This window comes from Chenopodium quinoa, unplaced genomic scaffold, assembly GCF_001683475.1.
Source record: "Chenopodium quinoa cultivar QQ74 unplaced genomic scaffold, ASM168347v1, whole genome shotgun sequence".
Classification (NCBI taxonomy): Eukaryota; Viridiplantae; Streptophyta; class Magnoliopsida; order Caryophyllales; family Amaranthaceae; genus Chenopodium; species Chenopodium quinoa.
Genome location: NW_018742204.1, coordinates 13787911 through 13797924, shown reverse-complemented (window position 1 = coordinate 13797924; position 10014 = coordinate 13787911). Strand labels below are relative to the sequence as shown.

At 34.2% G+C, this 10014-nt stretch overlaps 1 protein-coding gene across 1 annotated transcript; it reads left to right on the top strand.

Moving 5' to 3' along the window:
• The first annotated feature begins 3454 nt into the window (after nt 1-3454).
• On the top strand, nt 3455-5654 carry LOC110719118 (adenylate isopentenyltransferase-like). Its single transcript, XM_021898024.1, has one exon. The coding sequence runs from the start codon at nt 4074-4076 to the stop codon at nt 5094-5096; it is 1023 nt and encodes a 340-aa protein (XP_021753716.1). The 5' UTR covers nt 3455-4073; the 3' UTR covers nt 5097-5654.
• The last annotated feature ends 4360 nt before the right edge of the window (nt 5655-10014 follow it).

Here is a 10014-nt window from a genome sequence, read left to right as displayed (position 1 = left end):
AAAAAATCGACTTGAACTCATGCTAAATTCATGAAAATCAAATCAGAAATATCACAAAAAATCAAATCAGAATTTGGTGATTTTGGAGAGAATTTGGGGGTTTTAGGAGAGAGAGTGCGGTAGTGTGGGTTATGTTTGAGGAGAGAGAAAATTTGGGGTATATATATGATGGTGGTTTGTTTTCATATTTACTATTATGCCATTACTAGTTTTGCTTTAATCTGGAGCGTTTATTACAATCTAATCCTACGGATTAGATTGGTTCTTATATATACTAGGTTCTTATATAAGGAGGGGTTCTTACCGGATCCCTCCCATATATATATATATATATATATATATATATATATATATATATATATATATATATATATATATATATATATATATATATATATATATATATATATATATATATATATATATATATAATTATTTAATATGGAAACTACAAGCTTAAACAATTAAATGTGAATATCAAATCAACGAATGATACTTTTGTATACTTTTGTTACTCTTTTCCTTGAATAATTTATGGTTAGAATTTTAATCAATTAGATTTCTGTGTATACTTCAATTAACTTGCCAAGAATGACACATACATGTTGATTATCCTTAATGTGTTCTTTTCCTTCCATTTTTATTGTTTTCAGCATTCAATTGAAATGAATATAACATACGAAAGTTAAATTTTTTAATATAGTGTTAAATGAATATAACTTGCCAAGAATGACACATACATGTTAATTAAAAATTACCGTGCGTAGCACATGACTTAACCTAGTTAATAATATATTGAACTAAAAAGATGGAGAATCTCCGTCTTAGAGAGAAAATTTCATTGCACTTCTTTTCATTCCAAATTCAAGAATACGATTGATTGGTATTTGCGCTTCTCTTATTACCTTTATTTATTCTCCTTTTCTTCAGATACAATTTAATCCTTCTATGACCAAATCTAAATTTGTGGTCCTGGACCCTGGGGACCGATAGGAACTATGCCAACAGACTTACCCAATAAGCATTAGCATAATGATATATGGACTTATGAAAAACTATATATACATTCTTACATATTACAGAGTAGTAATTAAACATGATCAAAGTTAGTATGAGAATGGTGTTAAAAGTCAATAATGCAATTATTATGAAACCAAGGAAGTAAATATTGTAAAACATGAATCCATATAATTTTAAAAAATATTTCAAGGACGATCAAAGTGTTATTCGTAATTAGTATGCCTAAAACAAAAGCACTCTACTTTTCCGATACACATTATGAAGAAAGAGCTTCAATCTCCTCACTATTGTCTTTGAAACAAGTTTAAATAAAACGTTAAATAGCGCAATAAGATGATATTGGGACGTGTGTGAGAGAGATTTTGCCTTCAAAATGAGATCGACAAATATTGGCCATGTTTATGGGTTTTTTAGTCCCTTGGAGATCACCAAAGCAATGTCACAACTTGTGCGTACGAATCACCTTCAAAAACATTGAATATTTCAATATTGGAATGTTTACTTCTGATGATTAAGTTAGACGTCGAAAATATAAATGGAGAGAGAGAGAGAGAGTGTGTGTGTTAAAGCGTTTGCGCATTTTGCCTTAAATTATGCGATAAAAACTGTTACGTACGAATCACTTGCAAAAACATTGAATATTTCAATCATTGGAATGTTCAATTCTGGCGATTAAGTTAGACGTTGGAAATGTAAATGGAGAGAGAGAGAGAAATGTTCAATTCTGGCGATTAAGTTAGACGTTGGAAATGTAAATGGAGAAAGAGAGAGAGGGGGGGGGGGAGGGGAGAGAATAAAAACATTTGCACATTTTGCCTTAAATTATGCGATGAATGTATTGTCAAGTGAAGATATGATGGCGGTATTTATACTCTTTTAAGATGGCATGATCCTAGGGTTTATTAGCTAAAAAAGCATACGTTGATTGACCTCCAAATACGTGAATGACAAGATTTCAAATGAGAAACATGGAAGAAGTATCTAATAAAAAAAAATTGTCAGTTAAAATGTAAAGTATAGGTTGCAGAAACATTATAATTATATAAAGGATAGTTTGTGGGGATATGTTTTAATGTTAGTATATTAAAGATTTTTTTTTTATAGAAAAAAAAGGTAGTATAAGGCCATATTTACTACTCATTTAAAAATAATAGTAAAAAATAAGTTCAATATGGTAAAAACAATTAAGTTTAGCAAAATTAATCTAAGCTTTGTATAAATCAATAATTAGAAAGAAATCAATAATTGTAAAGAAAAAATATAATAGAAAATCTGTAAAATAATTTCAGATCAACAAAAATAATTTCATTTTAATAAAATAAATTAAATTCAGTAAAAATAATTCTAGTTCAAATACTCTCTCTGTTTTTATTTAAGTTTCCCAGTTTTACTTTGGCACTGTTCAAAAGCATCCGTTTGACTAATGTTTTTGCTTTAAAGTAAGACTAATATATAATCACGTGGGTACTTATTAGAATTGTTTCAATGCATACTTTTTAAGTACCAATTTTTTATAATTTAAACTTATCGATAATTAAATATATACTCTTTCCGTGTTTTTATAAGTGTTACACTTTTTAAATTCGGCTGTATTTTAATAAGTGTTACACTTCCTGTTTTTTTTGGGTAAAAAGTTACAGAGTACTTTTAAATATTATATTTCTCTCTTCTCATTATCCCCACTCAAACCCACTACTACTTTATTATTATTATTATTATTATTATTATTATTATTATTATTATTATTATTATTATTATTATTATTATTATTATGATTATTATTATTATTATTATTATATACTTCCTCATACATTCATTACTTTTCAATAATTTATCAACTCCACTATCTTTCTTTTACAATTTTTTAATACTCTAAGTACCCCACTTACCTCTTATTTTATTTAAGTTAATTAAATTGCCTAAAATTATGTGTCGATCAAACTGTAATACCTATTAAAACACGAAGGGAATATATATATATTCCGTATTAAAAAATCTTGATCAAAATTAAACACTTAAATAAAAACTAAAGGAGAAATATTAATTCGGCATATATATATAGGATAAGAAAGATTTTATGTGCATAAAATTTTCACTGAATGTGCATATTTTTTGAATTAAATGTGCAAAATGTTTTTGAAAAGATACATTAAATCTTCACAATTTACAAATGTGACGTCAAGCGTTTTAGTATAAAATCCGATAACATATATAAGGGGATAGTATAAAATCCTCATTTATATATATATATATATATATATATATAATTTTCATTGAAAAGATTCATTAAATCATCACAATTTACAAATGTGACGTCAAGCGTTTTAGTATAAAATCCGATTATATATATAAGGGGATAGTATAATATATATATATATATATATATATATATATATATATATATATATGAAAAAATTCTTAAAATGAGAAGGATTATGTGCATAAAATTTTCAATGTGCATATTTTTTTCAATAAAATGTGCAATTTTTTTTTGAAAAGATACATTAAATCTTCACAATTTACAAAAGGGACGTCGTTCTCCAAATCCAACCTCACCTCAGCCGGGAATCCGGGATAGTATAAAATCGATTACAAAAATAAGCTTTCTCGTACAATATATATATGATTCAACCCAAAACCAAAAAGACCATCTTCCACATTCCTATACAACATTCCATCGTCCTCGTTCTAAGGTCACGCCTGACTTTCTCCCCAGACCACCATCATTATTTTTTTACTCCTCCTGCCATTTAAATATACACAGTCATAAACTCATAATCATCAACCTCTTCTTCTTCTATTTATATAAGTACTCGAACTATACTTTATATTAGTCATACTGTTCTTCTTCATTCCTGAATCCTCATTCTTTCTCGGCATCCCTTAAATTTCTCCTTTCTCTCTCCTCTCTCTCATTTCTTCTGTGTGTTTCATTTTCCAGCTAATCCACCTATATTACCGTACTAATTTCAAATAAAAACAAACTCAACCCATAAACAAACAAAAACAAAATCCCCATTTTTATTTTTTTCTCTAACTTTCTCTCTCCTCCTATGAGACTTCCCTTCCGAACAATACTGTGCAATCATTACAAACGCACTTGTTCATTCCTCTCCCTTTTCAACCCCATTCTACTCAAACACCACCACCACCAACCACCTTTACCACCACCAACAACACTCCAAATGAACACCTTCTCCTGCCTTAGACGCCGCCGAGTTAAGGATAAAGACCAAAAACTCCTCGTCATAATGGGTCCCACTGGTTCAGGAAAATCAGGCCTTTCAATTAAACTCGGAACTTATTTTCCTTCCGAAATCATCAACTCCGACAAAATCCAACTTTACAAAGGCCTCGACATTACTACCAACAAAATCCCATTAATCGACCGACTCAACATCCCTCATCATCTACTCGGTGAAATCGACCCTAAATTACAACCAGAGTTAACCCCATTACAATATCGAGCTCGAGCATCGTCTATCATTTCCAGCATCACCTCTCGCCGAAAACTGCCGTTATTAGTCGGCGGTTCAAACTCATTAATCCACGCTCTTTTATCCGTAAACCCGGATTCGGACCCGTTTTCCGGGTCAGACCCAGACCCGGTTAGCTCAGAGTTAAGATACAAATGCTGCTTTCTTTGGATTGATGTGTCATTGCCAGTGTTAAACGAGTATTTGATAAAACGAGTTGATGATATGCTTGACTCGGGGATGGTGAACGAGTTAGCCGATTTTTACGAGTCAGAAGTTGATGAGTTGGCGCCTAATATAGGGCTAACGAAGGCAATTGGTGTACCAGAATTTGAACGGTACTTCAAGTGTGATGATCAGGTGCGGAGAGGTGTATACGATGAAGCAGTGAAGAATATCAAGGACAACACGTGTCAGCTTGCCAAAATACAGATGGAGAAAATCCAACGGCTGCGAAATTCCTGGTGGGGTCTACATAGAATCGACGGTACTGATACGTTTAGAGCGGTTTTGGATGGGAGTAAGAATTGGAGTGATATATGGGAGAAACAAGTGGTATATCCAAGCATTAAAATCGTGAAGAACTTCTTAGAGGAGTGAGTAGGTTTATATTTTACAGCTTTTTTTTCCTCTGTTTTTTTTTTTTATTATTTTTTTTTTTTTTTGAAGTTATTTTTTTTCCCTGAATATTAACTACTACCATGTATATATGGTGGGTGAAACGTGAAAGGATTTTTTTTAGGGAGGCTAGAATAATTTCAAAAAATTTTGACCTTGGTTTTTCATAAATTCAAAACACAGGAAAAAAAAGAGATGAAATTTTGAAATGTATGATGGTTTCCTTAGTTTCTCTGTAATGTACTTGGCGCGGATTGGTTGCGTTAACTGTTGTTATGGTGGTGTGTCGTGAATTGAGATTAAATCTTGTCTACATTTGTTTGTGGGTACCTACAAAAATTATAAGACAATCTTTTACTTGGTGGACATTTTTTGGTTTTTATTTTTAAACTTTACTGTTTGATTTGTTAATATGCCACCATGTAAATGATGATCTAAACCTTTGTATCTTTGCCTTTACCTTCATTTGAGTTTTGACAGCAATTTGTACATTGTGAGACGATTAACCAACAGTTTTTTTAACATCTTCTAGTTACATGATTATTCCATCTTTTATTTTAATACATTGGATAAGCATAACATATAAATATGATCCTATTGTATTAGTTTTGGTTTGGAGTTTCTCTTTGATGTGCTACTCCATGTATTAAAATATACAACTACATACCAATATATACCAACTTACTACTACTCCATAATAATTTACTATCATAACCATTAATTAAAAAACAGTTTGAGAAAAGGACATATAAACTATACTCGTACTATATAAAGCCTATTGTTGGAATTTATATCTTAAACATAGCTAGCTATAAGCCTACACCATAACTAATATTCTTCAAAATGGTAAGTGTGATATTTTAAGGAATTAGCTAGGGTTGAAGATACATTTAAGCATAAAAAGTTATTGTATATTTGTATGTAGAGGTGTCCACCGTGCGAGCTGGGTTAGGGTTAGGTGGGTCGCGGGTTGGGGTTTCATGACACACGGCACGACACACGTAGGGTAGGGTGGGCCGGGTCGTGGGTTGGGTCGGAGAAGTTGGACACACCAGGGTTAGGTTCGTGGGTTAGACGAGTCGTGGGTGGGTCGAGCTGGGTTTGTGGGTTAGACGGATCGTGGGTGGGTCGAGCTGGGTTTGTGGGTTAGACGGGTCATGGGTGGGTCGAGCTAGGTTCGTGGGTTAGACGGGTCAAGGTGGGTTAGTGAGTTAGGGTGGGTCGAAGGGTGGGTTAGTGGGTTAGGGTCGGGTGGGTTTGTGGGTTAGGTGGGTTAGGGTCGGGTGGGTTAGTGGGTTAGGGTCGGGTGGGTTTGTGGGTTAGGTGGGTTAGGGTCGGGTGGGTTTGTGGGTTAGGGTCGGGTGGGTTCGTGGGTTAGGGTCGGGTGGGTTGTGTGGTGTTTTAATTTTTACAAAATTAACAATTTGATGGCTTGCTCTTAATTAAGATGCCTACGTATCCTTATATTATAAAATAAGGAATCAAAGCCAGCGTAGTTCTTATATTGTACTTCTTTTGAAATTTGGGGGGGGGGGGGCTTGGACCTATCTTTAGAAAACTAAAATTTAATTTTGCAATTAAATTGTAATTTTCGAAAAATAAGTTGCCTACGTATCCCGAAAGAATCAAAGCCCACGTAGTTCTTAGCGTACCTGATTTAGACTTTTCTAGCCACCCATGTTTGTTGCATCATCATCCCCGGAAGCTGCATCATCCGTTGACGACTCCAATATCATCACAGGATCATCTTCATCGTCTTCGTCTTCCTTTAAACCTTGAGTTCTTCTTTCAGCTTGATCCCAATCTTTCTTACAAACACAAATTTGAATGCTTTCCGGAGTTAAGCGAGATCTTTTTTCATCTAACACTCTTCTACCTGCACTAAAAGCAGACTCGGAAGCAACAGATGAAGCGGGAACTGCAAGTATATCTTTTGCAATTCTCGCCAATATAGGAAAACTTTTTTTATGTTCTTGCCACCATTTTATAATTTGAAAGTTGTTGTTGGTCTCATGTTGATATGACAAATAATCATTAATAGCAAGTGTTGAAGAAGATGATGATGAGAATGATGTAGATGCTTTGTGTTTTTTTTTCATAACTTTATCAAGAAAACCAAATCTAGAATCGGAAGTGCTAGTAGTAGTTGGTGTTGCCAAATCAAAACCATAAATAGATGCATAATGATCATAAAGGTCTCCCAAAACAGATTTGCATTTGTTAATATATTCACTAACATCATAATCGATACTTAAACTTGTATAATAAAATTCTAAAAGATTTTCCAAACCTTCAGCTTTGACACCGGGGTCAAGAATAGCAGCAATTCCATAAATGATTGGAAATTCACTAAAATAAGTATGCCACTTACGTTTCATGCTATCAAGAACGGGACGAAGTCCATCAATCTTCATATGCTCTTCGATGGTGTGAACAACTTTAACACACTCAATTATGACTAAATGAACGTTAGGCTCATAAATATAAGAGAAAATATGAGTTGCACTATCAAAAGCATTTAAAACATCACGAACAAAAGAAGCATTAGTCCAATGACTTTCGGTTATTAACTCAGTAGGATCAACACGAGTCTCATTGTAAAGTTGGGTCAAAATATCACGATACTTTATAGCATCACTCAACAACTTGAAAGTAGAATTCCAACGGGTAGGGGTATCAATAGACCATTGTCTTTTCTTAAGACCTCTCTCTTTACACATAGCTATGTACTTTCTTCTAACTGACTGAGTAATCCTAATCCATTTTATAACTGTTCTAATTGGGTTTAGCAATGGTTGCAACTCAGCGAGACCCTCTTGAACAGACAAATTCAAAATATGAGCACAACATCTAACATGCAAGAGACTACCACCCAACAACAAATTCAACTCGGAGTCATTTTTCAAATAGTCAATACACTTTGTGTTTGCAGTTGCATTATCAAGAGACAAAGAAAAAACTTTATTATTCAAGTGAAATTCTTTTAAACAATCCAAAATACGAACTTTGATGTTAAAACCGGTATGCCTTTCTTCCATAGCTTGAAAACATAGTATACGTTTTTGAATAAACCAATCATCATCCACCCAATGAGCAGTAATGCAAAGAAAAGGTTCGCCAAAACTAGAAGTCCATGTATCACTTGTAAAACTAACACGACCATCAAAAGTACGAAATAATTCAATCAAACCACTCCTATACTTATAATAAGAAGTTTGTGTATAACGTCTTAGGGTATTTCGGGGGACACGAGTAAATGCAGGTTGTAATGCAACTTTATTAAAATGCTCAACGTTTGCATTTTCACCGTAACTAAAAGGGTATTCATTAGCAATAACTAAAGTACTCATTTCATCAATCATTCTATCTTTATTATAAATGAAAGGTGTACCTCCGCCGGGTTGGTTCATGTATCCACCCAATTGTGTTTGGACGCCACCCCCCGAAGGACGGGGGCCATTTTCGAACAAGTCGTGTTTATTTTGCAAATGTCGACTCAAGGTTCCGGTTCCATCTCCCGTTTTCCAATTATATGACTTGACATTTGCACCTAGCGCCTTGCAAACTAGGCATGTACACGTGAACCTCTTTGGTTGACCAGGTTGCCATCCCGGGGGTGTGACCTCAACTCGTTCAAAATGTTTCCACACCCAAGAAAAATGTGCTCGACCTCTACTTTCACCGCCACCACCTTTCATAAATCAAATTATTAAAATTAATTTTTAAATGCTATTCATGAAAATAAGCTTTTAAATTTTAAATATTTTAATTATACTTATTTAAACGCATTTTTCATGGTAATTAACTAATTGTAAATCATAGAAAATTGGAAACTAAACTAACTTTATAATCATTAATAATAGTTTTTTTAAATATTCATAACAATAAAAATTTAATTAGAAATTACCTTGAGATGAAGGTTGAGATGTTGGTTGCGATGGAGGTGGCATAGTTGAACTTGATGATTGGTGGGACTCGTGGGAGAAATGTTGTGGTGGAGACGTTTGAATATTTTGCCTATCTCCTAAACCATAATCTCCATATTCATTGACAAATTGGTTTAAATTTTCCGTATTAATTTCATACGAAAAATTTGCACCACCACTCCTTTGGCTACCACTTCGACCACCACTTTGACTCCTTCCCATTCCTCCTCTTGAGCTCATTTTTTTTTGTATGATTACTAATTATAATATGGAGAAGAACTTTTTTTTTTTTAGAATCTTAAGAATACTAATAATAATATTAAGGAGATTTTTTTTAACAAAAATATAACTCTATATAACACTTGAGAATTTGAGAACAATAAGAATTTTTAAGTAAGAGAGAAAGAAAGCTTGAATTTGTGTGAAAATTTGAGTGAAATGGAATTGGTATTTATAGGAAAAATAGAATGGATGATCATACACTTAAAAAACTAGCCGTTAGATATAAAAAACTAGCCGTTAGATACAAAAAACTAGCCGTTTTTTTTTTTAAAATGGATGTTAGGCCGTGCGGGTCGTGCGAATTGTGCGGGCTGTGCGGGCCGTGCGGGTTGTGCGGCCGTGCGGGTTGTGGCCGTGCGGGTGGGTCATGCGTGCGGGTTGGGTGGGTCATGCGTGCGGGTTAGGTGGGTTGGCTCGTGCGGGTTGGGTGGGTCATTCGTGCGGGTGGGCCGTGCGGGCTGGGTTGTGCCAGGTGGGTCGGGTTAGGTGGGTTCACGGGCTAGGTGTGTCGAATTAAATGAGTCAAAACGGGTTGTGCGATTTGGGTCGAATCAAACGGGTTAAACTAAGCTGGGTTGAAATGGGTTGTGTCGAAAATTTTGGACCCACGACACAACCCGGATTAAATCCGAGCTGTGCCGGGCTGTGCCGGATTGAAACCGGGTCGGACCCACGTGACCCACCAGCCGTGC